Source organism: Durio zibethinus, chromosome 5 (assembly GCF_047325235.1).
Source record: "Durio zibethinus cultivar Kanyao isolate XHJ-2024 chromosome 5, ASM4732523v1, whole genome shotgun sequence".
Lineage (NCBI taxonomy): Eukaryota > Viridiplantae > Streptophyta > Magnoliopsida > Malvales > Malvaceae > Durio > Durio zibethinus.
The window spans coordinates 2548800-2575533 of NC_143166.1; the positions used below are offsets into that span (position 1 = coordinate 2548800).

The 26734-nt window shown below is 33.4% G+C and overlaps 4 protein-coding genes and 1 pseudogene across 9 annotated transcripts; 1 reads left to right on the forward strand and 4 right to left on the reverse strand.

Moving 5' to 3' along the window:
- Window positions 1-898: 898 nt before the first annotated feature.
- LOC111281484 (uncharacterized) lies at window positions 899-1537 on the reverse strand (annotated as a pseudogene).
- A 697-nt stretch (window positions 1538-2234) lies between these two features.
- LOC111282003 (autophagy-related protein 8C-like) lies at window positions 2235-4462 on the reverse strand. Its single transcript, XM_022869868.2, has 5 exons — window positions 4308-4462; window positions 3772-3827; window positions 3623-3675; window positions 2632-2750; window positions 2235-2540 (listed from the first exon to the last, which is right to left on the reverse strand). Exons 1-5 carry the CDS (start codon window positions 4342-4344, stop codon window positions 2419-2421), a joined length of 387 nt encoding a protein of 128 aa, XP_022725603.1. The 5' UTR covers window positions 4345-4462; the 3' UTR covers window positions 2235-2418.
- A 446-nt stretch (window positions 4463-4908) lies between these two features.
- LOC111282002 (putative beta-1,3-galactosyltransferase 2) lies at window positions 4909-9407 on the reverse strand. The gene is made up of 11 exons (XM_022869866.2): window positions 8928-9407; window positions 7933-8029; window positions 7775-7839; window positions 7479-7690; window positions 7313-7376; window positions 6501-6573; window positions 6246-6366; window positions 5976-6063; window positions 5776-5901; window positions 5580-5689; window positions 4909-5395 (listed from the first exon to the last, which is right to left on the reverse strand). The coding sequence occupies exons 1-11, from the start codon at window positions 9035-9037 to the stop codon at window positions 5247-5249; spliced, it is 1215 nt and encodes a 404-aa protein (XP_022725601.2). The 5' UTR covers window positions 9038-9407; the 3' UTR covers window positions 4909-5246.
- Window positions 9408-12763: 3356 nt separating this feature from the next.
- On the forward strand, window positions 12764-19562 carry LOC111283011 (Polynucleotidyl transferase, ribonuclease H fold protein with HRDC domain-containing protein). Of its 3 annotated transcripts, XM_022871357.2 has the most exons (13): window positions 12890-13230; window positions 13300-13547; window positions 13628-13726; window positions 14203-14286; window positions 14423-14509; window positions 14627-14747; window positions 15218-15402; window positions 15507-15551; window positions 16137-16648; window positions 16734-17229; window positions 17938-18097; window positions 18179-18650; window positions 19157-19465. In XM_022871357.2, exons 1-13 carry the CDS (start codon window positions 12999-13001, stop codon window positions 19224-19226), a joined length of 2811 nt encoding a protein of 936 aa, XP_022727092.2. In that variant the 5' UTR covers window positions 12890-12998; the 3' UTR covers window positions 19227-19465. The 3 variants fall into 3 exon arrangements, with proteins under 3 accessions (XP_022727091.2, XP_022727092.2, XP_022727090.2); XM_022871356.2 differs by having other exon boundaries at window positions 12764-13230; window positions 17938-18650; window positions 19129-19562; XM_022871355.2 differs by having other exon boundaries at window positions 17938-18650; window positions 19157-19562.
- LOC111283012 (NEDD8-activating enzyme E1 regulatory subunit AXR1-like) lies at window positions 16022-26527 on the reverse strand. Of its 4 annotated transcripts, XR_016342076.1 has the most exons (16): window positions 26461-26527; window positions 26210-26382; window positions 25958-26121; window positions 24809-24919; window positions 24483-24562; window positions 23859-24009; window positions 23677-23770; window positions 23076-23164; window positions 22272-22345; window positions 22023-22185; window positions 21319-21404; window positions 20838-20921; window positions 20573-20753; window positions 20300-20418; window positions 16732-17191; window positions 16022-16460 (listed from the first exon to the last, which is right to left on the reverse strand). XR_016342076.1 is itself a non-coding variant. In XM_022871361.2 (15 exons), the coding sequence occupies exons 1-14, from the start codon at window positions 26493-26495 to the stop codon at window positions 20332-20334; spliced, it is 1572 nt and encodes a 523-aa protein (XP_022727096.2). In that variant the 5' UTR covers window positions 26496-26527; the 3' UTR covers window positions 16022-16460; window positions 20300-20331. The 4 variants fall into 4 exon arrangements, 3 of the variants coding, with proteins under 3 accessions (XP_022727096.2, XP_022727095.2, XP_022727094.2); XM_022871361.2 differs by lacking the exon at window positions 16732-17191; XM_022871360.2 differs by lacking the exons at window positions 16022-16460; window positions 16732-17191 and adding an exon at window positions 19990-20189.
- Window positions 26528-26734: the final 207 nt, after the last annotated feature.

Genomic DNA, 26734 nt, shown 5'->3' on the forward strand with positions numbered 1-26734 from the left:
ATTAAAATTTAACACAAATTACTTTTATTTTTTAATATCATTTTTATATTATATTTAAAATTATCATATTTACTCAAAATTTTGGATGATTCAAAAAAGTCTTCAAAAATATATTTATATAAAAAATAATTCTACTCGGTCCATACCTCATGTTAGAATTTGTTTCATTTACCGCTGTCAGGTAAGGAGTGTGATTTATATTTTGGTATTTAAGGTTATATTAGATGTATATAATGATTGATAAGAGATGATGATAATTATTTTATATAATATCTTGATTGTATTTAAATAAAGAATATGATATAAATAGATAGAGTTTTTTATGAATTGTTCGTAAAGATATTTAGTTTTTGTTTATTTATATTTGTTATTAAATTTAGCAAGTGATCTTGAATAATATTTTTATATACTTTTTTAAATGAAACAAACACGAGCATAGATTTGTTTTGTTAATTAATATTCATGAATAAAATTCGATTTAAAATTTATTAAAAACTTGTTTATTTAAAGTTCATTTTATGTTTGTTTGTTATTCAATAATAATAATATTAAGTTTTTATTTTTTATCCTATTATCTTAACACTTCCACTCTTTCAACCTATTTTATTATTTATGTTTGCTTAAGCTTCATTTATATTTTTTTATTGTTCGTTTGTCTTAATTTTGTAATTGTATGTTTATTTGTTTAAATTTATTTGAGTATAGTTTTTATTCTTTTATAAATATATTTATTTATTATTCATGAACATATTCATTTATATATATATATTTATGAATATATTCATTTTAATTTAAATGAATTAAATACAAATCAAATGTGAACGTCGTATCATTTAAATGAACTAAACTTGAACATAATGAATAGTTTTTTTACTGAACAATAAACAAACAAATCACATATATAAATTTATTTATTCATATTTGATTCGTTTATATACCTATAAAAGGATTGTAAATAAGAACTTTAGCCACCAGTTTTGGCGGTGGTTGGAGGTGAAAGTGTAGTAGTTAAACGTTAGAACTTCAGCAGTACCGACGATTGGTTAGGAGGAGTCAAGAAAGTGCGGCAAATGGGACAAGTTATAGAATGGCTGTAACCAAGCCATCTATCCAAGCAAACCTTGTGAAAAAGGTGATTACATTTCAACTCTCTCATCTCATCATCTTCTTCAATTTTCCGTAGGCACACGGCACAACCTTCTTCTTCTTCGCCGTCGGCATCGTCAAAGTAACACTGTTTTTGCTGCAGCTTCGACTTGTATCTGACTATGCCAAGTTGTTGATGAGCACGGCCTGGCTGATGATCATCCTGCTTGTCGTAAATATTAGGGAACAAGGAATTGTTAAGCAAGAAGTTCCAGGCTAATTTCAAGTGGTTTACAATCAAAAGAATGTAATACAACATGGTACGTGGATGCAGGGGCAATTGGTTGGGGATCCGATTGAGAAAAATGGCTGTAAATTATGGATATAACAATAATTCATGGGGATTGGATATATATCCTTACTATTCTAAGCCAAGACCAATTAATCAAGTCGAAAGTCCTAATTATTACAAACCTTCAAGATGAGTTGACACATGACAACGGTTACAGTTTGATTTTATTCGAAATTTGTCCTTATGTTGGAATTTTATTTTATTTTATTTTTTTATAAATAGATTGTTTAATTCTAATATTAAGATAAAATAAGCCATATTCAATAATTTAAAAAATTATGATTATAAATTGAAATAATTTCAATAAAAAATCACTTACTGCACTTGAACTTAAAATCACTCACGTAAAAAAAAAAAAAACAATCCTACTATTTACACCAATCTGAAAGGACTAATGAATTTCGTCATAGAGGCTGGGATACTTGTAACAATTAAATTGATGGTTCCTATCCTAATCTTAAAACCTTTTGTCCTCATCTAAAGCATGATAACAGGTGGCTTGTTGTTCAAATGCATAGATTAGAATTCAATTAGATCATGTAATTTTATTTAACAAATAACATTTAACAAAATTTAAATTTAAATTTTAACAACTATAATCCTTTTTTTATTTTTAAATTATGTTCTCTTTTGTTGAATAAAAAAAAAGGGAAGGCTCACGATAAAAAATGCTGACATCATTAAATCTTTGAATGCACAAAAAGAAATTTCAAGAAATTTGATCAAGATACCATACCTAATTTGCATAAAGCTTTTGGCTACTTACACGATCAAACCAACATAGCACACATACATATCAAAGCAAAAGTTGTTTAGCTCATATAAATTTAGTTACCAACTTTAAAAGAAATTGTCAGAGGAGGCCCTTTGCCAAAGAATATTGAACTAATAATAGGCAAGGCAACATCATCCACCAAGAGCTAGCAGGCAGCAACAGAGTATTTACATCTTAAACTGATTTTATTTTTTGCAATTCATATTCATATGGATATCCCTTCATCATATGCCTCAATGATCCCAAATGTGTTCTCCCCACTGTAAGTCATGTAAAGGAAGCCATCTTCATCCTTGTTTTCCTCGTATATGGCAGACATCATAGCAGCTACACCAACATTGACAATACACCATTTAAGAAAACTGGTAACATAGGAAATATAACATGAGGAGTGACATATCTAAAAGGCTCATCTCACCGGTTGGTGGTAGAATGTTCTTCACAAAAATGAATATAGCCTTCTCAGGAGTAAGCTTAATCCTCTTCCGGACAACATAGACAAATTGGCCTACGGTTAGATCAGCAGGAACCAGATATCTGCGTTAATTCCAAAGGAGAACCTTCAGTTTCAAATGAAAAAAAAGTGAAATACAGGGAATGAATGGAGTATCAGTTTTCAGAAATTAGAATCAGGTTCCAAAAGGAAAACATCGAATCAATGATCATATTAAAGACACCATCTCATCATAGAATATGGTTTATTCATCAAAATATGAAACAGTCCCATCATATCCAACAAAAAGTGTCAACTCAGATGGTAATAGAAAATAGATATGATCATTAAAAATTACCTACCAAACATCATTAACATATCCATTTTCTCTGGCTGCCATAACTAATAGCATACTTAAAAGACTTCCTGCTCTTCCACCGGGGGCAAATACCAAACATGCAGGTACATAAATTCACAAAAATTAAACTAGGCAAACTTTAAAAACTAGTATAAATAAAGATTCCTTAAATCACATTGAAAGCATACAAGTTCATGCACATGATGAGATTATTTCTATGATATCTTTCCTTCCTAAACAAAAACCCATCTAGAAATGGTTGACAACTCTTTCTTTAGCTAGGAAATCTTGATCCACATTAGTTAGAATCCCTTGATCCACATTAGTTAGAATCCATAAGAATAAACAACTCAAAAATTTAGAGAACCCAATAACCAAAATCACAACTGCAACACAACAAAAAGAAGACAAATTTGGACAGTCTGTAAAAAAAACTACTAGAAGAGATCACTTACATTTCAAAGCATTGATTAACTAAGATTTGATACCACCATTACTTTACAGATTTTTAACAGCTTGAAGTGTACGACATATCAATGAAACCCAAATATATAAGCAAATTAAATCAATAATATCAAAGTTCTTAAGAATAAAACAAGTAGAGAAACAATAACTGACTTTTTCTTATCAATATCAGGCACATCACTCTTCTCTGCCCTTTCAACGATTACCTACATCAAACAATTAAACACCAATGTAACATTTTAATCATAGAAGAAAACAAATAAAAGTTGTATTAAAAGACACAGCAACCAAACATGACATACTGGGATTCTGTCCGGATATTTTTCCCTTATGCGAGCGGCTTCAGCCTGCCTCCTTTCTGGCAAAAAAACAAACACTTTAACATCACAAAAATAACATGATAACCCCTTTTTTCTAAACCCTAATTATTAATTGTTATTTTCTCTAAATTGGGTGTTCAAAATTGTTTCTATTAACGGAAAAGCAACAGTAACGTAAAAGCAAAGAATTGCAACAAAGAAAAGAAAAGGAAAAAAAAACCAGATAAGAGAAAGAAATTTTCAAAAGTTGAAGTTTCTTGATTTGGGAAGTACTGAAGTTAGGGTTTCACAAGAATTTCAATGGGAAATTGTTTTTTTTATAAATTGGGCGTTCAAAATTGCCTCTTCCTGGAAAAGCAACAGCAATATAAAAACGAAGATTGGCAACAAAGAAAAAGAAAAGGAACAAAAAAACCCAGATAAAAGAAAGAAATTTTCAAAAGTTGATTCATTGGGGAAATACTGAAATTAGGGTTTCACAAGAATTTCAATGAGAAATTTAAAAGAGAAACACGAACCGAGAGGGTGTTCCAACTTAAAGGAGCTCTTAGCCATAGCGAGAAAATCTGCAATCAAAGAGAGAAAGAAAGAGTGATCGAAAGAGTAAGACTGAATTTCGATGTAAGAAAAAATAAATAAAAAGAAAACTGCAAGTAGCACTCTTTTCAAAGGTCGGTTGGTTCTGTCAAATAAGTTGTTTTGTTGACACGTGTAGGTCCGCAATGCCTACGCCAAAACCCATTTTTGATTCGCGTTCGGTCATGCGTGAATAGTAAATTATATATCATATTTTACACATTATAATTTATATTAATATAAAAATATAAAATATTTATTTTTAAATTTTAAGAAAATTCACAAAATATCAAGTAACGATAATCATAAATATCATATAAAAAGATTGATTTCTTATGCATAATGGATGAAATAAGCAAGTCTTATTTTTGAATTCTCATGATATTGGCATTATAAACCAAATAAAATTTGATCAAAATCTTAATTGGATTTGAAAATTTTGGATTCTTCCTCTCTTGGTATTGAGTTTGTAGTCCAAAACAACTTTGGGTAACATCAATTCACAAAGCATTCTCAACCTTTGTGCTATTCAATAATTCCAAATAAAAATAAAATGATATCAGGAATGGATGATTAAGGAGATCAAAAGAAGAGAATGTTTTTCTCATGGTTGCAGAAATGGATGATTTACAAATGGTCCCTCAAGCCTGACCGAAGAATGGGTGGTTGGTCACAGCCACTTCCTTTTCGGGCTGCTATAACCACAATGGCCCTGTACAAAAATAATGTGAAGGCCCCCATTTCAATGCTCTCTCACTCTCTTTCTCTCCTGTGATATGATATTTTCTATACTGATTGAACAACAGAAGAAGATTTTGCAGATTTGCAGCATTTGCTCATGTCTGGTCATCACCCCAGGTTATCATCTGCACATTTGCCTGTTAGAAAGTAGCAGTCCACAAAGCATTCTCATCTTCCCTACACTTCTGATGAACCTCTTTAATCCTATATGCAGACCTGCAAATTCCACTGCAACTCCAATCAAAGGATGCAACACAGATGTTGCCAGCTTGAGCCTTCCACTCACAATCTGCATTCAGAATATATTTGGTTAGACCAAACAGATTTCATGGCATGTATCAGGCAAAAATGGAAAATGCAGCAAGCTTTCCTTGCTTATGGCTCACATGAGATTTGAGAGAATGATGGTATGTTTTTTTCAATATATAATAACTACCATGATTCACAATATTTCGGACCAGTTAAGACCTTACCAGGCGGCGTGCCACAACATAGTCTCCGATCATCAATATGCACCACATCGAGTCCGATAAACCAAGAACCCAGCGAAACATCCTCATTAGCATACTTGTGTAGAACGTGCCTGACATAATCATCATTAGTACAACAATTACAACACTGAGGGACAGGTCTTCGGATCAACACATAAACATGGCTCTTTGATCTTACTGGTTTATTGATATATATGTGGCCAAATCTTTTGAAATGGCATACAACTGTCCAGTAGCATGCCGGAAATACTTGTTTCCTGTCTCGCCAAATTTCCAGTGTTCAGGTTCATGGTATCTCAGCCCCCTGTTCCAGAACATAACAATTAAGTAAACCAGAATTCTTTTGCAGAAGAAAAGGAACCAGATAATATGGCTCACTTTTGAGAGAGGACCGGACCAGATTTCATGCACCCGATATAGACACGTGGTTTCTTTCGGTGTCTAACTAGAGTTTCTCCAAGTGTTGCTGCAGCAATTTTACAGGAGATCAGGACTAAAATGACAAGGAAACATTTAATTACTGTTAACTGCAACGAGTATCGTAATTCTCACAGAAACATGTAAGATAAACATTGACCAAGAGCAAAGGCTACACATGAGGGTAAATGTAAGAAAAACTAATCCTTCTGTTGTTGATTGCGAACTTACCTATATTTACATGGACATCGTCGTCAACTTTGACATAAAAATCTACATCCCATAAAGCAACAGCGGTAGCAAAATATATCTTAGTTTTTGCAGACAATTCAAGGTACCCTTCAACATGGTCCTGCTCACATGTAAAACGACACATTACTCAGTTCACTTATCAATTTTTTTCTCAGGGTAAATAGTAACGGAATGTTCTTAAAGAAGCTAGCATATTTATAGCAGAATAGCCTATAGAAAAGAGATTAACAGTACCAGCCTCAAGAAGTCTCTATGCTTCTTATTCTCTGCTTCAATTGCTCGGTCCAAAATACCACCTGTTGTGGCACTGGATCATAGAAAAAATGAATACATAAAAGTAAACATTGCCATGTATATTATAAATAAGATTTCAGAAACAGACTTAAAAATTTTCAAATCAAGAATCTATAAAAGTAAATTTAGTTGCTTATAGCACAATTTAGAGTGTTTATCGAGGAGACCACAAGAAAAACAATAAAGGCACATCAAGCCATCCCGTGGAAGCCGAAGCTGTCTTATATATGTTCCATTGTATTTGAGGAGAAATACATGCAAAGTTCAGCAACCAAAATTAAAGGTTTCTGTTAACTAGTAGATGTAGAACCATCTTTATAGCATTATTTACTATATTTAGAGTTGCTATTTGTTAGAACTATGGTTAAATGGTTGTAATTTAAATGAGTGGTTCTTTTATCTTTCATTTGATTCTGAATGTGTGAATATTTGAATCCGATTCTCTCTCTAATACATCTATCTTTCTGTCTATATTTTCTTACTTTTCTTCTTATCTCTTTGTCTTCTGTATTTATGCCTTCTCATGCTCAAACTAGTAGTTCATAAAGATTCAAAAGGCAATAAAGAATGAAACCGAGATAATAAACTAAGAACAGTGGAAAATGTAGTTGTTCCCAACAGGAGGGCTGCAAATTTACAATGTTGTGCTTGAGAGGGAGATCAGCATGTCAAAGTAAGAAAAACATGCTGAAGGAACATGATACTTGTTCACTAATAAAAAAAATACAATAAAAAGAGAAATTAAAGCTCACCTATGACCAATAACAAAGCGAACGATAATGCCCTTTTCATCCTCCATTTTCTTCCTCTTTTTACCTATTTTCCATTAGTTTTGGAAAGGAACAAGCAAAGGGATTTAATTCTGGAATCATAATGGCATGAGAGCAAATAAGGTAAGGAAAGCATGAATCCAACAACCTTGTGGCATCCATGTGGCACGAACTGAGTCTCTTCTTTTCCTGCTGCTAAAAGCTGTATTGATTCCTATAACCATCAGATACTTTCTCATCCTAGATGATTTAGCTCTACTCACATCTGTGGATAATGGGGAACCACTGAGTAAGGATTCTTGTTCTGCCCTTGCAGCAGCTAATTCCATCTCTAAGTTTGAAATAGTCTTATCCAATGTCCTGCATTGAAAACAACATGATAACTTCATTGATCAAGCCAATTCACAATCAAATCAAGCATAACTAGAGAAAAGCAACACCTACTGTATAGCATGGTGAGTCTTAAAAACCTCCCCAATGATATCCTTGGATACAAGCTTTTCTTCTTTCTGAAACAAGTGAAGGAAGCCAATCAGCTTAAAAACTGCAAAACTCCGACGGATTAACAAAAAAGTTTTATATGATGTAGTTAAGATACTCACAGCTTTTAGATTACAACCCTCTGAAATTAGTTTTAATTTTTCAGTCTCTACTGCAGTTATCCGCATGATACCTTTAGATTCAGGAACAGTCCCCATCCTGTTACCAATTTTACAAATTAATAAGCCATCATATCTTACCCCAATAACGTCTTCAAGTATAGAACCATTTCATAAACAAATGAAACCAAATTTTTAACCGTAATGCAAAACATAAACCTGTCAAACAAAATTTTCAATTAAGTCAATAAAAGCCACATAATGAGATAGAAGCATTAAAACTTAAAAACACTTTAAGAGGTTTATGTGCCTCTACAATCTCATTCAAAGAGTCTCAGTTACAAGAACCAGATGTTAAACCATTATTAAAGCTATGTATAGCATGTGTCAGAGTTGTTCCTGCCATGAAATGTTGAAAATGGCTTGAATGCTAATTATGGATGAAGATTTCACTGGACCATGGATAACAAGACTGCAATGTTTTTCATTCAAATTTATAAATTAAAGTAGCAAACCTGAAATGCTGAACCTTTGTATCAATATAAAACTTGAATTGTCAATTCGGATCCTTCTTTAAAAAAAGAAAATATTGAAACCTTAAGAACTTAATATCACATCAGACCATTATTGTTTGTTTCCCAAATATAGAAAAAAAAAAGTTGGATCCAATTTGCCTTGATAGGCACAATTAATAAGGGAGACCCACTGATTATCTCTTATAAAGAAATTTATGAAACTAAAAAAAAAACACAAGCTTGAATAACACTGATACGTGATAACAAAAAATTCTTAATAATTCAAAACAACCCATCTTCAGAAAATAAACAAAATCTATTTCCAAAAGAAACTAACATAGTTTAACCATTGAAATAAAGCAAAATCTAGCTAAATATAAATCTTAAAACAAGATTAAAAGGAAGACAAATTTTGGTTTCAAGAAATGGAAAAGCAAAAGTTTTAAACTTAAAAAAAAATAAAATAAAATAAAAACTGGATACCTAATGGTGAAGAGCATTCCAGCACAGAAGCAGCCAAAGCAAAGAAGAAAACTCCATTTCTTTGATATAAAACTTGTAGTAGACTGCTCTCCTTTGCTTTTAAAAGACATAGTTTTGAAACTTTCAATCTGAATTCCCTTGTATTTCTCCACCACTAGCTATCATAAGAGACAAAACCCATATGTAAAAAAGGTAGCTTGAGCCAAATCAAAGTGACCCAGTTGCAGAAAATGACTCCAAATTTGAGAAGAAGGGAAAGAAACAGATTGCTCTGTTTTATGCTTGTTAGTTTGTTCCTTTGTTCCCATGTTTTTTGTTGGTTTACTAGGTTTCTTCTCTCTATAGATTCTCTCTCAAAGTCTAAACTTTGCAGGCAAGAGAGCGTTCCTCTTAGACGTAATAGAATAAGGTTTAGATTCCCCTAACATGAGATTAGCTGATAAGCAAGCTCGTTAATGCAAAGCCGAACAGCAGAAAGCTAGTGTGAAATGGATAAGTGTAATTGCTTAAGACTGCCAAAGTACACGTGAGAAGGGGTAACGGCTGGCGACGTGGCAAAAAACAATTGGGTAAAACAATTAACTAGATCTTCCCTCTGTGCATTAATTGTGTGACACATGCATTTTAGGTCACGTGGGATGCCGCGAAAGAGAGGAAAGACGGGGGAGAAGTGGGTCCCATCTCACGGGGGAATCTGACGCGTGTCATGCTGTGGTTAAAATGATCTTAACTTGATGCTCCTTTCACCTGTCACCCACTTGAAAGGGACAGATGCCCTCTGGTAGGGTGGTGCCCGACCCGTAGAAGATGGGACACCCCTTTTCTTCGAGAGAAAGGAGGAATCTTGAAGGGCAGTTTCATCGTATAAATTGGATCGAGCCTAGTTGTGGATTTCGATTTTTCTTTATACCATCATAATGTAATAATCTTTTTTTTGCCAAATAATGTAATAATGTTTAACCTAAACTTTCAATTGATTTTTATAAAAAATATAATTTAAAAATAAAAAAAATACCATTCTTTTGATTATTTTATGTAAAGAAAATTCTTTTTCAAATTTCTAATAGCAAACAAAATGTACTAATATGCTTCAAATGTGATTAACCTTAATTTGGGATTAGATCGTTAAAAACTATAAAATAGTTTAGGTGTATTTTAAAAAATTATTATTTGATATTAAAATATTTTTATATTACAATTTAAAAATAAAAAAATAAATTATAAATATTAAAATTTAAAATTTAAATCTCTTAAATATTATATTTTAAAAATAATTATATAAATTAATTAAATTAAATTTCAGAATTCTTAATAAGTATTTTTAAGATTAAAAATAAAACGGGGATGATTCATATGAACTTGAGAGAAATAAAACGGTAGGGAATTAGGTCTCAAGCTCATTATGCAGTCAGTTGATGGATTACATTCTACAAGTGTTTCAACTTACAGATTAGGGATCTGAAGAAAACATGAAACAGACTGTTGTTAGGTGCTTTGCTTGCAATAGGTGTCCCTGTCGCTTTACAACCCTGCTTGTTTCACTGCTTAAGCAAACCCCCCTCTTTCCAAAGCTGCCGCTGCACCAGACCATCCTCTTAGCTGGTGCAGCTGCTTTTTCATTTCTCACTTGGCTAAATTGGCTTCCCTCTCCTACAGATTTTTTTTCGTTAAAGCTGAAAATATATTTGATAATTAGTATATTTATATTATATAAAATATTAAAATTTATATTTTTATATTAAAATTACATATCGATATAAAAATATAAAATATATTTTTTTATTTTATTAAATTTATATATAATTATTATTAAAAATTTTAAATTATACTATTTTTTACCTTTTTATATTATATTTTATATTATATTATTGTATTATATTTTAAATTATTAGATTTAGTCGAAGAGTTTAATTTTGTCCTGATTGCACATCATAATCCAACAAGAAATTGTACAAATTGCAACTTTTATGCCATTAAAAGCAGTTGCCCAATATATAAATAAATTTTATTATATTTATGATTTATTTATTTAATTAATAAATTTGAAATGATATTAATAATCGTTTATTAAACAAAATAAATAAATAAAAATCGAATCTATTCGTTAAATTTTGTTTATTTACATGTTCGAATGTGAATGAATAAAACATAAATGAATTTTATTATATTAATTTATTTAACGAATCATGAAATATTATTTGTGATTATTAATAATAAATTAATAAAAACTAAACTTATTTATGAATTGTTTGTTAAATATTATTTTTATTTACAATTACACCCTTAAAGAAAACTGAGGATTCTATCTAGATTCATTTTTCATCAAAACAATCAAGTAGACCATGAAACAACCATATGTAACAGGGTGGTTCCACGTACTGGTCATCCATAAATGCCAACGTCGATGCCCATCTCAATCCACTCACCTGTCTAAGACCCCATTGCATCATGTGGTCTCTGCCATTTTGTTAACCAAGGAACCATCTCCATCCGCTTCAGAGTGCAGCCCATCCACTTGATTTGGAAACAGATCAATGTAGAATGAAAGAACCCAGTCACCTGCTGGCCTTTTCTTTGCAATGTAAATTTCGAAGCAATTGAGGAATGGAAGTATCAATACATGTCATGGCCCTGAAGAGGATTCCATCTTGAGTCACATTGATGTTAGCTTTCACACACACACACACACACATATATATGTAACCATAAAAACTTGGTTTTAGCCAAAACACCAGCTTTCTATGTGGCTATATTTGTGTGTATTTGAAGCAATTTGGTTGTGACCAATCCATGGACAGTGGTGATCAAAATTTTCAACACAATTGTCACAGATGGCGCAATATTGGCAACTCCTTGACCTAAAAATTTTACAAATCCGACAATATTTTAGTTTCAGTTGCACCTTATTAACGTCATCTTCTTTCTCTTAATCGGAGATGTTTATAATTCGATTTTAATTGAATTAATCGATCGAATTGATTTAATTTGATTTATTGATCATTACCAAATTAATTTCGATTGATTAATAAAAATGATTTTAGAAGAATTTTGGTTTTTAATTAATTCGATTTGAAAATCGAATTAATCAAAATTTTAATCGAAATATAATGGGTTATTTAATTTCATAAATTGTTAGAGTTTTTAACATAATACTTTGGTATTTAAATATTTTATTAGATGATTTTATTTAGTTTATTTAAAATATGAGAAATTAATAGTTTAAAATATAATTTAACTTAAATATATTTATTATTTGATTAATCGAAAAAATTAACCGAACCGATCAAATCAAATAAATTCAGTTGATTAATTTTCAAAATTTATAAATTCAATTCGATTAATAAAAATAAAATAATTTAATTTTAAATAATTTAATTTAAAATTAACCGGACTGATTAAATAAATACCCTTACTTAATCTTCATATTACAGTAACCAATACCTTCAACAGATGATTGTTCGGTATTTCTACAAATGATTCCAGGGTCAATTGCAGAAACCAGAATCAAGTTGACAATAAAACTGCAGTCAAATGCAGATGTAAATGATTAGGGTAACAAAAATTTTACTCTAGTTCATTATTTTTTACTGCTATAATAAGTTTGAATTATTGAGTACTGACATTAGAATCAAACATTTACGGATAAAAACTCTTAATTTTCATGATTAGAATTCAATCACGACAACTATAAACACCAATTTACCTTTGCATTGTTTCCATGGAAACCATGTTGGAGCCATTGTTTTTCAGAAATTCTTATGATTTTGTTTGATCTGTTTTATACGAGTAAATGCAAAAATGACAAAATAAAAATGCAAGAGAGAGAGAGAGAGAGCGGTTTTACTTTAACTAATTGAGCCAGCTTACCAGACCAAGTACTTGGGCCTACACAGCCAGCCCAGAGAAGTGACTCGAAACGCACCGTTTAATATGCCACGCAAGCCAGCAGGCTTTCACGCGTACGTTAGAAGAAGCCGCCGGCTCGCCGCCAGCATTAAACCTCTCACTGGCTGAGTGTTCCCTCTCTTTTTCTGGAACTCGAAGGCTAAATCATAGAAGAAAGGTGCAGAAATGGAGAACAAGAAAGAGAAGATGAAAATATTACTGACAATCGCATCGGTTGCTGCAATCTCAATCTTCTTCACTGCTCAACTATACAGGCGACGCCGGAAACAGAGAAGACCTCAAAGTTGCTGTTATTTACACTCCGAATCAAAGCCACAGCTGAGTTTCAAGCGCGTCTTTGCCGATAACTCCTGCTCTCCTTTCAATCAATTCAACCGCCAAGCGGATTCCGTTAACGGTGAATAACCTTCCACTTCTTCTTCGAGTTTCAAGTTTATGTTTTTTAAATGATTGATTTATGTTGTAGAGAAATCTTCGAGTTTGACTCATCCGTACGAATCGGAGATAACGACATTGATGGAGAATCCGCGGCTTCTGTTTTCTAAGATTGCGATGGATGATTTTGATGCGAAAATGGATGATTCTTATGTTTGGGTTGAAACCGAGTCGCAACTGAGTCAACTCGCCCAAGTCTTGAGTGAACACCGGGCTTTCGCTGTTGATACTGAGCAGCATAGCCTACGATCGTTTTTAGGTTTCACTGCTCTAATACAGGTCAAACACTATTAACCAATTCTAAATTTTTTTCCTTTGATTTTTTTATTAAGCTTTTAAATTTTCTATTTTTATGGCAGATTTCTACTGAGAAGGAAGACTATTTGGTGGATGCAATTGCTTTACATGATGCAATAGGCATTCTTCGACCCGTTTTTGCTGATCCTAATATTTGCAAGGTATAAATTTTTAGTATGAATTTTACTCTCAAGTTTAGACCTCATTTATTGAAAGTAAAAGGCAAAAAGAGCATTGGATTGCTGAAGCAAATAATAATTTTAAAGAATTAAAACTTAAAAATATAATCTTTTTTTATAATGAAATGCATGCTATTAAATTATATATGGAACAATTATGTTAGAAACACTTTCTTATCCAAAATGGATCCCAATGTTTTTTCTTTGTTCTTGATCATTATCTCTAGTTTATTGTAGAAGATAAGAAGCATTGATAAAACGTTATTTTTTTTTCCTTAATGCAAAGTTAATACCACTCTTTTTTCCTGAAAAGTTAAATTTTGGTCTCTTGGTCTTACTATTGGTCTTACTAGTTTACTGATTACTGGTTGATTCAATTTATAGTGCATTGGTGCTAAGATAGTACTAAGATTAAAGTATCCTGATCATGTTTTGGACAACTTGGGATTGTGATGCAGGTGTTCCATGGGGCTGATGGTGATATTGTGTGGTTACAGAGAGACTTCCACATATATGTTGTCAATCTATTTGACACTGCAAAGGTGAGCTTCAATTATTTTCCTAGGTTAAATTTTAGTTATCGGAAATGCATCCATGCAGGTTGCAGAATTTATGCATTTTAATTACTAGCCATCGTCAGTTTTCTTCTCAATTTGCATTTCTCTTTCTTTAACACAGGCATGTGAAGTTTTATCAAAGCCCCAGAAATCATTGGCCTACTTGCTTGAAACTTATTGTGGTGTGGCCACAAATAAATTATTACAGGTATGAGGTTGACACTTGCTTAGTGATTTTCACGAATCTTATCGTGCATCTTTTAAACTTCTCTATCTAGAACATTGATCTTAAACTTATTTATTCTGGTGCTGCATTGCATTACAGCGTGAAGACTGGAGACAACGTCCGTTATCAGAGGAAATGGTACAGTATGCTCGCACCGATGCACATTATCTACTGTATATTGCAAATTGTTTAATGGCTGAGCTCAAACAACAGGACTGTGGTATGTTTGCTACCCAAAGCTTATTTAGATATTGGCTCCTTTATCTTGTTTGTCTCAGAGTGGATTAGAAGTTTGGGATAGGAAAATTAAAAGATTATAATAGGAAAGTTCTACATAAATCGGTAATGATAGAGATTAAATGATTATGCCCAAAATCCAAAGAATTACCACTCTATATTGTTAAATTGGGACATTCACAATCAATAAGTGTTGGTCACTTTTTTTATGTTGGGGGGGGGGGGGGGGTTGATGGTGGTGGTGGTCAAAGGGGATCTCACTTGAAGACCTTCGATTGAGGCAAATATTTTTCCACTCAAGTGGTTTTTGACATGAGATTAATCTTGGAAGAGTGCATATAATATTTCGCATGGTATCTATGCTTAGCCTTAACTTTTAACTGACAACTACTAGAAAGACCTATATATACTACTTATTGTAGCATCCACATTCTAAATATATTAATGTATCAGAATATTCATCCTGCCCCGATGACAAGTTCCATTTTGTTCTCGAGGCTAGTCGACGATCAAACATGATCTGTTTGCAACTCTATGCTAAAGAGGTTGAAGATTTTCCTGGGGCGTCTGCTGCATTTTCAATACTTTCTCGCCAATTGAATGGTCAGGGAAGTGGTCCTATTTCTGGTGCAACTAAGGTTCATTTCTCTCTGCATCACTGAAATCATTAAAAGATTGGGCATTCTTCATTATTTTGTACTTAATTTTACATTATATTTTAATGCTTCGTTCTTAATTCCAGTTTCAGGACCTTGTTAGGAGATTGTGTGCATGGAGAGATTTAATGGTAAGTGTTAACTTTAGTGTAAACTACCAATTTAAGAATTGCTTCAATACTCAATAAAGCTGGAGGTATTATTCTCCTTATTGATTAGGGAAACTCCAAGGCAAAATTTTTCTGGACCCCTGTCAAACTTTGTTGATAAGATAGAGTGATCAGTAAATTTGGTAATAGTTATCTCTGGAGCAATTTTTATTGTTGGTGTATGCAAGTAAAGGACTTTTTTCTATCATTTTTTAAGCTTTATCAGTTACGAATATCTCATTTCCGATATGGTATGATCAGGAAGAAGTTTGTCTTCTCAGATCATATTATGCCGGAAATCACAAGGGATTATCTCTCAAACTTTGATCACCAAGCTTTGACCCCATGCTTCTGCTCGTGGCAGCAGAATAAATAGTTGAATCAACACACTTCATGTCAATGCAAGTCTGGGATTATTCTAATGTAATATTCATTGACTTGGGTGTTCCATTCAATGAAACCGGCCTCGGCATTTACTTATTATGTTCTTGTATTCTTTTTTGTTGGTTGGTTTCTCTTGAAAACAGTAGTTATTGATGCTTTACATGTCATGCTACTTCTTTTCAGGCTCGTGTGCATGATGAGAGCACAAGATACATATTATCTGATTATGCTATTGTTGCTCTCTCTAAAAAAGTCCCTACAACTCAAGCAGATATCTATAGCACCATAATTCAAGCTGATTTGAATATTGATTCTTCGAATTTCAGCTCTTCACTGCCATCTCCTTCCCCTCTTGTTTGCAGCCATTGGATAGATGTCCATCAACTAATCCAGGACAAGTTAGGCAATCTTGATAAATTTTTTCCCGTGGTTCTTCAAAATTGCCTGGGTCCAAATGGGAGCTGCCCTTTGTCTGTATTTAACTATGCATTATTGATGAACTGTAGCCTGAAACATGAAACTAGATTAGATTCCAAACAAAATGGGTTCAAAAACCCAAAACAAGTTGCTAAGAAAGCTTCTCGTGAGCTTTTCATTCAAAAATTTTCCTGCAAATCTCCAGTTTATCATAATTGTAGGATCTATGCAAATGATGGCCGGCTGTTATGTTATTGTGATCACAAGAAGCTGGAATGGTTGGTGCATCTTTTTCTGTATCTTACTTCCATTTAGCCACAAAATTTATGTTCAATTTGACAAGATAATGTCATTATCTTACAGGTATCTTCATCGAGATCTGGCAAAACTTGTTGATGATGAGCCTCCTGCAATAATGCTTCTTTTCGAACCGAAAGGCCGCCCAGAGGATGAAGATAATGATTTTTATATCCAAAGTAAGAAAAATATATGTGTTGGCTGTGGTGAAGGCAATCACTACTTGCGGTACCGAGTAATTCCCTCATGTTACAGAATTCACTTTCCCGAGCACTTGAAAAGCCATCGTTCTCATGACATAGTCTTGCTCTGTGTTGACTGTCATGAAGTTGCTCATGCTGCTGCTGAGAAGTACAAGAAACAAATTGCTGGAGAATTTGGAATTCCACTTTATGTCCGTAAGGTAATTGATTTGAACCAAGCATCTATTATATCTGGGTCATCTGATTCAATGAACTTCGAAGATTCAGGTGTCTCACCACTACAATTGCGAACAGCTGCAAAGGCCCTTTTGCGACATGGACCTGAAATGCCACCCAGCCGCCGTGAAGAACTGACCCAGGTATGAATGCTTATCTTTTGATAGTTGTTTTCCATGTAAAAATTTAGTGAGCTTTAATTATGTTTCAATGAATCGCAATGAAGCATTAAGATTTGAAAAGAATATGTTGTTCTGCTTCAGGCCACTGAAGGGGCCTGTGAATGCCAAAAGCAAAAAGGTTCATTGCTATGTACTAGTGTTAAACCATGTTGATTGGAGCGTCAAGCTAACTTTGGAAGTAGAATGTATTGTGAAACTTGTCCAAACTATATGAATCTTGGAAGCTTACCAGATATTAAACATAAGACTGGTAAAAACAGCCATTCTTGACAAAAATTTGACATTGGAGTTATTGAACTAGACATTCAGATGGTTCAAGTTTGATCCAAAAATTATACTTTATGTACAACGTATTAAGTTAGAAGAATCAAACTCCCTGTTCAATTTGCATCTTTCACTGCTAATGTTTGTTTCAACTTCTTTTAGATAAAAATAAATTTTAACTTTTATGTAGTTATTCTGCCACATATATAATGCTTGCCACTTTGGCTACTGCTTCTTTTATTCCCTTCTATACATTTAAAACTTCATTTTTTTTCTCTCCATCAGCATAATATTTATTGTCAATCATAAACAGGTGTACGGCTTTGCTGTAGCATCTTGGCCTTACATTTCATAGGACTCTTTAAACAAATAGGTTCATTTTCCTTCTTCGTGTTGCATTTGCAGATTGTTATGAGATACTATGGGGGACGGGAGATCTCCAAGGAAGATTTAGAAAGAGCCTTGGTAGCGGGCATGAGTCCTCATGAGCGAAGAAGACTGGAGAAGAAGAAAGGCTTATCTTTAAAACAGCCTATGAGGATCCTTCCAGTTATAGAAGAAGAAAGTAATAATGTGACAAAGATCATATCTACCACCTCAGATCCATCAAAAGTTGATAATCCTGATGTTTCAGATTTTACTGCAGATGTTTCTCAATCAACAAAAGTTGATACATTAAAAGAAGCACTGGGAACAAAGGACGAAATGGATTTTTCTATGGTAACAGATGCTGATGATACAAACAATCCTATAACATCTTCTAATTTTGAAGTGGCAACAACTTCAACTACAGCTTACGATGATATGAATTCACATAGCAGTGAAATTTGTGAGAATAAAAGTATGTGTGCAGTTGATGCTAATGATAACTCTGAGAGAAGCACCCCAAATGAATTAGTAGACTCATCTTGTACCAGATATGATGGAAACATCCCACTTAAACATAATTCAAAATTATCTTTACTAGGACATGGACCCCATGGAAAACAAGTTGTGGATCGTATATTAAATGAATATGGAGAGGAAGGCATTCGTCAATTTTGTCAGCGATGGAGGCAAGTTTTTGTTGAAGCTGTTCATCCTCGATTCTTACCTGCTGGCTGGGATGTAATGCACAGGTATGCCTCTCTACTGTCATGTTTGTGTGATTGATAGAAAGTTCCTATGGAAAGGAGTGATATGTATAACATTGGAGAATGTAGGAAGATATGGTAAGTAGGAAACCTAATCCAATGAGGATTTGATTGATCTAGAGGGAATTTCAGAGGGTGGGAAGTGTTCCGAAGAATAATAATCACATCTGAGGAAGGACAGTAATATTTGTTGGCTACAGCTTTTACTCCTTGATAAATATAAGGCTGACAAGAGAGAAATTAATAGCAAGCCTGCTAGAACCTAGAATTTTCAGAATCACAAAAGAGTTTGCTAATCAGTTCTGTTCCTTAAAAGCTTTGTCGTCGATATTAACTGTTAACCAAAAAAGAAAAAAAGAAAAAACACTGTGACTTGACCATATATTGAAGTACTAATTAATGACTTGTTTCATTTGTTTATGTATTTATTTCCTTTCCTTTTTCTTTTCTTTGTTTGTCCAAGGATTTAACTTTGGGAGCTGTTTTGCCAGTGGGAGAAGAGAATTTGGTGAGTTCAGTGTGTACAAGCCTGCCAAGAAAGGTGCTGATGGAGGTTTGTAATTTTAAGCAAAATGATGGGAATGAAAACCAGAAGACATGCAGTTTTCAACTATTGGCGTTACATGGCAGTGGCACTACAGCTCCAGCCCTTTTGTATTGATTCAACCGCTCAAGAACTTTAATTCAGAAGATCCTTTGTTAATGGATCCTGTTTGTTTGTCTGTCCCCATTTTTGAGGATTGATCCCTGACAATTTTTCTCCCTAAAACTAAACCATGCACGTGATTGATTTTGCTTGTGATTTGTACTTGCAAGTCCATATATATTGTTATTTTAAATTAAAATGTAACGATTTATATATTTATATTACGTAAAATATTAAAATTTATATATTTATATTATGTTGAATATTAAAATTATATATTATAATTATATTAATACAAAAATATAAAATATAATTTTAATTTTATTAAAGTTATATATAATTGTTATTAAAATTTTAAGTTATCACTTTTGTGATTTATTTTTTTATTTTATTTATGTCCTATCGTATTTTAAAAATCAAATTGAACAAATGTTTAAAATAATAATCTCTCTTAAATAAAAATAAAAATTTTAATTTAATCGATTCGTATAATCATTTCCCGCAACTATTTTTTGAATGTAACATATAGCATCAGCAGATCTAAAATTTAAATTTAACACTTTTAATTCTTATTCCTATCCTTATAGTTTATTTTTATATTGAAGCTTCTTTTGTACCAAAAAATCACTACCATGAAACACAATCCAATTGAAAATAAATTGAAAAATAACAGAGGTATGGGGAAAAGAACAAACAAAGCCAACATTAACATTGCTATAACTTTGTTTAATAAATTAACTGTTGAGATCCAAGTACTCGTCGGTTATCCTAATTTCTTTGTTTCTCTCCCCTACTAGATTCGAATCAAGTTACATGAACTGTAGTGTCATTAAGTCTCTACAAACCATGCCTCAATACCAAAATTCTTTTATAAATACCTGCAAATGATTGACCACAGCCCATCTCACGACAAATCCAGAAGTTAAACATGTCTTCACTTGAAATGGACATGGCACAAAGTAGTCGAACCAGATGAGAGGAAACATACCCTTTACTTTAATCAATGGCCAACTTGAGGATTTAATACAGAGTCAACAACTGAGACTTGTGATCAATGCCATTGAATATGTAAGTGCCAGACATGGGAACAAACTGTTTTGTTATAAGCTGCAGCACATACAACATTTGCCATTTAGGGCACTTGTTGTGAGTAACAACTAACTTGAACTATGTAAGATCATTTTCCAATGTCTGCCTCCATGTGGACCATGGAAGCATGAATTTGAAACACATAGCAGACAAAAAGACTAAAATGCTATACCTTGATCACCTCTTGTGATGCAATTCCTCCAATGAAGGCAGCAACTGCATGGAGCTCTGCAGCACCAAATCGGCACATTTCGTTTATAAGGTCCTCCGTCAATGTTAAGCCATTGCAACCCAAATCGTTAAGTAGGCTAACAGCTGTACTTTTTAACCGAGATATATCCTCATCCATTCCACTGCAAAACAATAAATACTTAGTTGGCATGCAAAGCTCATGTTGCAAGACCAAACGAAAGAAAAATTAAGATGAGTAAGTTTACCCGTCAAACTGCCCAGGAAAACTGTTGAAATTTGCAGCACAGCAGTCAACAGCTCTTAGAAGAATATAGAATCCCACAGCAATACTGCAACATATAAGCACAAGGCCATAGGTTGTAAGCAAGATATATCATCAAGATTCAAATTGTGAAACAAAACCATAATTTTGCAAATGAAAAATCAATCATAATATATTAAACACAATCGTAAATTAAGGACCAACTTTGTCACCACAATATTACACAGAAGATCAGGCAAATTCACTTAGTTAAGCATTTTATATGATGGATAGAATCTTCAGATTTAGTGTTAACCTGTCACTCATATAAAAGAAAAGTTTCATATATATAAGACAATGCATTTGGTCCAAAACTGATCCAAGAACATTATACTATATTAATATTCTGCAAAAGGAAGAGAGTGGAGATTGGAAGATGCACATAATTTTGACATTTGGAAGCCTCAAAATTTAAGTCACTGCACCTGTAATCTTCATCAGTTAAATACTTCTGCAGCTCAGCAAGGGAAGGATTATTATACTCATCCTCAATGAGGTGATACCTGCAAACCTACAAAGTAATGATCAGAATGCCTTGTTGATGGGCACTAAGTCATAAAGCAATAGATGAATGCAAACTTTTTCTACATAATCAAAACAGGATATCAGCCATTGGTTTGTGCTTCTGAGATTTTGCCCATGTACGCTCAGTAGGCTGAGGGTTTCTCCCACAAGAGGTATGCCTCATTGTGATCTCTTGGGAACCATCAATAGGATGATACATCAGTAACATATTGCCCAACATAAACATAGAGATTCATACATGTGGGATGCTGATAATAAAATTTAATGGCAGAACGAACCAAATTAACAGAAAATAAATGATCAAAATAATCCCAGAACAGCAACTGATCTTTATGCTAGTAAGAATAAAACAAGATTATTTAACAAAATGCATTCAACAAAATACAATATTGGCCAAGAAAACCAAATTACAATAGAGATCCACCAAGGTCTTCCAGAGAATGATACTTTGGGGTATATTATAGGCCCCAAACAGTTTACATACCTTAGTCAGAATCGTGATGAATGATGATATTCATACCATCAGAGTGCTTCTCATATCAATGAGGATAATGAAGTAGATTGAACCATAAAATAGTAAACAGATGCAATTTAACACACTTACTTTGAGTTTTCTTGCATTTTTACAGAAACTTTTTATCGTTGCCTTTGGAATACTATGTGGATCTCTGCCAATTTTCTTTAGAATATCCCTAGCTCGTTGTTCAATGACCTGAAAATCAGCCTCAGACTTAGCCTGATAGATCTTCTGCAAGTTTACATAATGCCTGAACAAGAGAATTGATGGAGCAGTTATCCTCGATTTTAGAGAATAAAGAAATATCTAGAAATTTTGTAGGGAACGATCACTAACTCAGTTGAAGATGTCATATCTGGAATCGACCCCTCAAGAGGTACCTCCCCACCACCTTCATTTGCAATGAACTCCTGCATAAGTGCATAATTGTGAGAACTAAATTCGATCACGAGAAACTTAAAGGAGCTTGAATAAATTTAGGTTCAAGGGCAATCATAAGAATTTATAGTGGGATGGACATTGATTAACTATTCAATAATCTTTAAGAAATGGTAAATCGCCAAAGTAATATCACCAAGAATGTAGCATGGAAAATGCAGGTTTAACCTATATCACCAATAATCTTAGGTAGTTGCATGACATAAATAATGAAAATATCATGCCACCAAAACGCAACCCAAAATCACACAACTCTTTTTACTCTCCACTAGCAGCCATGCACGAGACACTTCCCGTAGATGGTGCCACTTAAATGAAGCAATCAGACAATTAAAAGATGACAATTCTTAATTTAAATTATTGAGATGAAATTGCAAACTGAAATTATGTCTAAAATTTTCCCAGCAATATTTGCAGAAAGAGAGATAGTTCTGAGAAACAAATCAGCTACGGAAATAATCTTCACTGGTTAGAAAATGAGAAGCTCACATTAGCCACCATCCGGGATTATTTTCAGAAAGCCCCTAGGGCTTACAACTTAAGCAATAAGTCATTCTATACACGTATAAACTGATGAGCGTTCATTATAAGAAAAAAGATATGAGTGCCATTGTGAGCAATTTCATTTCAGTCACAGTAGAATGCATGAGTTAAATAATTAATTGAGCTTATTGCGAGTGCAAGTTAACTTTTAAATCCAACCTTCAAAGCTGCTACCATCACCCAAAAGTTAGAAGAACTAGAATCAACTTCAGCACAGCTATCATTAATTATCCGCTGCAAATCTGAACCTGAGATTAGAAAAAAAAGAAGGGGGGAGGGGGTTAGCCACCAAAGTATAGTTTGATATTCGCAGCTAATACCAACTCAACACAGAAAACCAACTAATAATGAATTTTAAGCATACTGCATGACAATTCCACATAGAAGCTTCATCAAGAAAAGTAAAAAGTATCAAATCATAAAAAGGATACTTTCCCCACTCAATTCTTTTCACATCAATAAGTTCTTTGCCGAAAATTTAGTTGGAAGTAATTTATTAATATGAACAAAGAGCAAGGTGCCTCAAATCTGTTGCCTCGTAAACCTAATGTATGAGACCAAAACCAAATTCAATCCCAGCCAAAAAGTATTGCCGTGGGGCAGTTAGCTGGATTACTTGGTTCAAGGCTGTAGAGTCATGGATCCTTCTATAAACAAACTAAGTTTTTCATTCTATTTCCAGATGAGACAAAGAAGTATCTATAGATATAATTTAACCCTCCAAAAATTTTAATCCATGCTTCTGCTAAGAAAAACTTACTAATTCCTCGCAGAGCAAACACTTTAAAGGAGGCATCAATAGCTTCTTTATAGTTATCTTCATCCATTGCAATCATCCTGGCTTTGAGAAGTTCCTAAAATGTCCATGAAATAAAACTCTCTCACTGACATAAATCAGAAGAAACAAAATCTAACAGATAAAATATGCAGAAATTTGTAAACCTTGAACTCTCTTTTCTCTTCCCTGGTTGATGGAAGAGCACCTCCATGGCTTTTTATCCACTCATCTGCCATCTTCACGAGGATGACAACATATGGTATGTGTTTATGAGCAACAGGGTCTTGCACATTTAGGTCAATAGCTTCTGCAAACCTATTATATGTAAATGCCAGTCAGAACTCTAATTGAGGAAAACAAATGATATAAGCTTAGACTTCAAAAAATACTTAAATATTTTGTAAGAGAAAATCAGAGGTAAAAACAGTGAGAAAAAAAAATTATTGAATAAATTACAAAAATTCCTTGAGGAAATAGCAAAGGTATAGTTTCATCCTAGTATTATGGAAAATATATACTTAACACATCAACAAGTTAAGTACAATAAAATTGACCGCCAACCATAAGGTGGGTGAGTAAATGGTTTTAGGGAGTTGAATTTTGGCATCTCAAAATACAAAATATAATGGATCTTCTATGTAACCTCAAGGATGTTTTAGCAGTTAAACTGACATCACAAATCCATTATAGTGCAAGCCAATAGCAAATAGAAATGTAAAACCATGCATTGAGAAAGAAATCAGCATAGAATGTTAATTGAAACAAAAAGGAAAATAAAAAATCAGTACCCTCTCAACTCAGGCCATGGGTTATTCAACCGAAGGTCATCTAGAAAATGATCAGGCTTTGACTCAATCACAGTGTGTTCCTGCACAAGAAACACTTGAACATTATTTTAAGACCTTTTTCCTTCATTTGTTGTCTAAAATGCTAAATTCTAAAAAAAAAATCAATAACCATTCATTTCCTCCAGGCCTACATAAAATTCAATTGAAATTCCAGATTTTTCCCTGCTGATATCAAGCTATATTTAAGAGATGTCCATGCCTCCATGGTGAGAAAACTACCTACATATGGGATGAAAGTCCAAACAATGTAAACTATAGCATGTTACCTTCACACTGATCCGAACTAAACCTGTTAGGCCATAGGAGCGAGCAAAAATCAACATCACATTTGCCTGTCTACATATTCTATCAAGCTTCACCATAGACTCTTCCACCAGCTGAAACACCATAGTTAAAAGGAATGATCATAAGATAAAAAAGGAAAGAATCACATGATTCTTTTAAGAAACAAAGCAATGCAAAATAACGAATAAGGAGCTTCTATTTGCACCCCAAGAAATGCTCTTTACACCCCAATTTTTTTATTACAAAAATATCCCTAAAATGAAATTATTTAATTAACCTTTGAAAAATTACCTTTCAGCCCTTTGTACACTCATTTCTACTCCTTCTCTTAAAGTTTTTGGATTTTCATTTCTGGAAGCTTTTAAAAGTTTCCCGATTTGCATTTCCGGAGGCTTTTCGGGTTTGCATTTCTGGTAGCTTTATTTGTATTTAATAAAATCTTCCTGTAGCTTTTAAAAGTTTCCAGATTTGCATTTCCATGTACTTTTACAAGCTTCCAAAAACGCAAATCCGAAAGCTTTTAAAAGCTTCCGAAAACATAAATCCGGAGCCTACGATTTCACACACAAGATTTAACCAAAATTTTACGAAATCAAAGACAAAGTAACCAAAATCAAACAAAATCAAAGGCAAAAATTAAAAATTGAAGCTTGGTGACTTGATTAACTTCAAAAATTAGTGATTTTAGATTGATTTTTGGGGTTTATAGCTTGAGAGATTAGGGTGAATCAGTTTTTGAGAGGGAAATGGTGTGAGAGGGGTGTGAGGGTGTCTAGGGGAAATGAGATTTAGGGGGCGTTTGGTTCAGGGGAGAGTTAGATTAATGGCCGGAATCTTGCTTTTCGTAATTTGATTCCTTAGTTTGGTTCACAATATCTAATTCCTGAGGTATCCTAAGATTCCCAGTGTCAAAAAGGGAAGGTGATAGCAGTAATAGTGTAATTAATAATGGAGTGTGAGAGCATTTTTTGGGGTGAAAATAGAAGCTCCCTTATGAATAAATCTATTCCAAATGGTCTTTGCACATATAGCCATCAATAAAACCAGAACTTTTAACGGTGTAAAAATTAAACTTAACAGTTAAGCTCATTGCTGAAAGTAAGTAGTTAAGGAATGGGACGATTGGATACCTGAGTGGCTACAACCACGGTAAATTGAGAAAAGAAAGATGTGTTGGTGTCTATCAAAGCCTGAGGATACTCTTCAATAAATTTAGCTTTAACAGCATCATTTAGCTCCTGGAGGAATGAACAAACACACTTGGCCTTTGACTGACCAAGACTTGACTCATCCACTAATCCAAAAAAACAATACAATATTATTAAAAAAAATGAAGATCAACAAATGGGAAAAAATAAAAGGGGAAAGATTTTAAAACTTACCCATAAAATTGTTTCCAAGGTCACCCAATTCAACCTTAGATCCATCGACAATAGTAATGCTTCCAACACCACCAAGAACAAGATTCTTCAGTGTCTCAGAACCAGTTGGCCCACAATTTAGTAAACATATGCTCGCTTTCTCCAGAGCTGCTTGCCCTTGCTCACCCCAGATCCTGCCATTTTATTAAAGCTTGAATTCTGTTATACTTTTTTTTTTGTTTGAGAAAATTGTATACAGTTGAGAGGTTCACCTGAGCTGGCGATCGTACTTGGTTTTAGGCTCCATTGTAAACTTGATTGCTTCTTCGCTTCCTTACTACGCAGCACGCACTGTCGTCTGCGTTTTAAGGACAAAGGCGAGAGGATATTGCCTATCGGCTATTGATTAGTGCGACGGCGACGTTTTGCTTGGCAGACCAAACTATGATAATTTTGATCTTTTTATTATTGGAGATATATATTGAAATTATTGATCGCCTAAAACGGTGTCGCTTGCTGCTTCTCTGAATGAAAGGCCCGTTAAGC

Coding starts and splice junctions, on each gene's coding strand:
- LOC111282002 (XM_022869866.2), bottom strand. CDS start 9,037: ATGTCTTTTAAAAGCAAAGGAGAGCAGTCTACTACAAGTTTTATATCA. Junction 5,690..5,775: donor ACATATATATCAATAAACCA/GTAAGATCAAAG, acceptor TGATTATGTCAG/GCACGTTCTACACAAGTATG. Junction 5,396..5,579: donor ATGTTGTGGCACGCCGCCTG/GTAAGGTCTTAA, acceptor TTCTGAATGCAG/ATTGTGAGTGGAAGGCTCAA.
- LOC111283011 (XM_022871355.2), top strand. CDS start 12,999: ATGGAGAACAAGAAAGAGAAGATGAAAATATTACTGACAATCGCATCG. Junction 16,649..16,733: donor GATCACAAGAAGCTGGAATG/GTTGGTGCATCT, acceptor ATTATCTTACAG/GTATCTTCATCGAGATCTGG. Junction 17,230..17,937: donor GCCGTGAAGAACTGACCCAG/GTATGAATGCTT, acceptor TTGCATTTGCAG/ATTGTTATGAGATACTATGG.
- LOC111283012 (XM_022871361.2), bottom strand. CDS start 26,495: ATGGAGCCTAAAACCAAGTACGATCGCCAGCTCAG. Junction 23,165..23,676: donor GTTTGCTCTGCGAGGAATTA/GTAAGTTTTTCT, acceptor TTCTAATCTCAG/GTTCAGATTTGCAGCGGATA. Junction 20,754..20,837: donor TTTCCTGGGCAGTTTGACGG/GTAAACTTACTC, acceptor ATTGTTTTGCAG/TGGAATGGATGAGGATATAT.
- LOC111282003 (XM_022869868.2), bottom strand. CDS start 4,344: ATGGCTAAGAGCTCCTTTAAGTTGGAACACCCTCTCG. Junction 3,828..4,307: donor TAAGTTGGAACACCCTCTCG/GTTCGTGTTTCT, acceptor TTTTTTTGCCAG/AAAGGAGGCAGGCTGAAGCC. Junction 2,541..2,631: donor GAACATTCTACCACCAACCG/GTGAGATGAGCC, acceptor ATGTTGGTGTAG/CTGCTATGATGTCTGCCATA.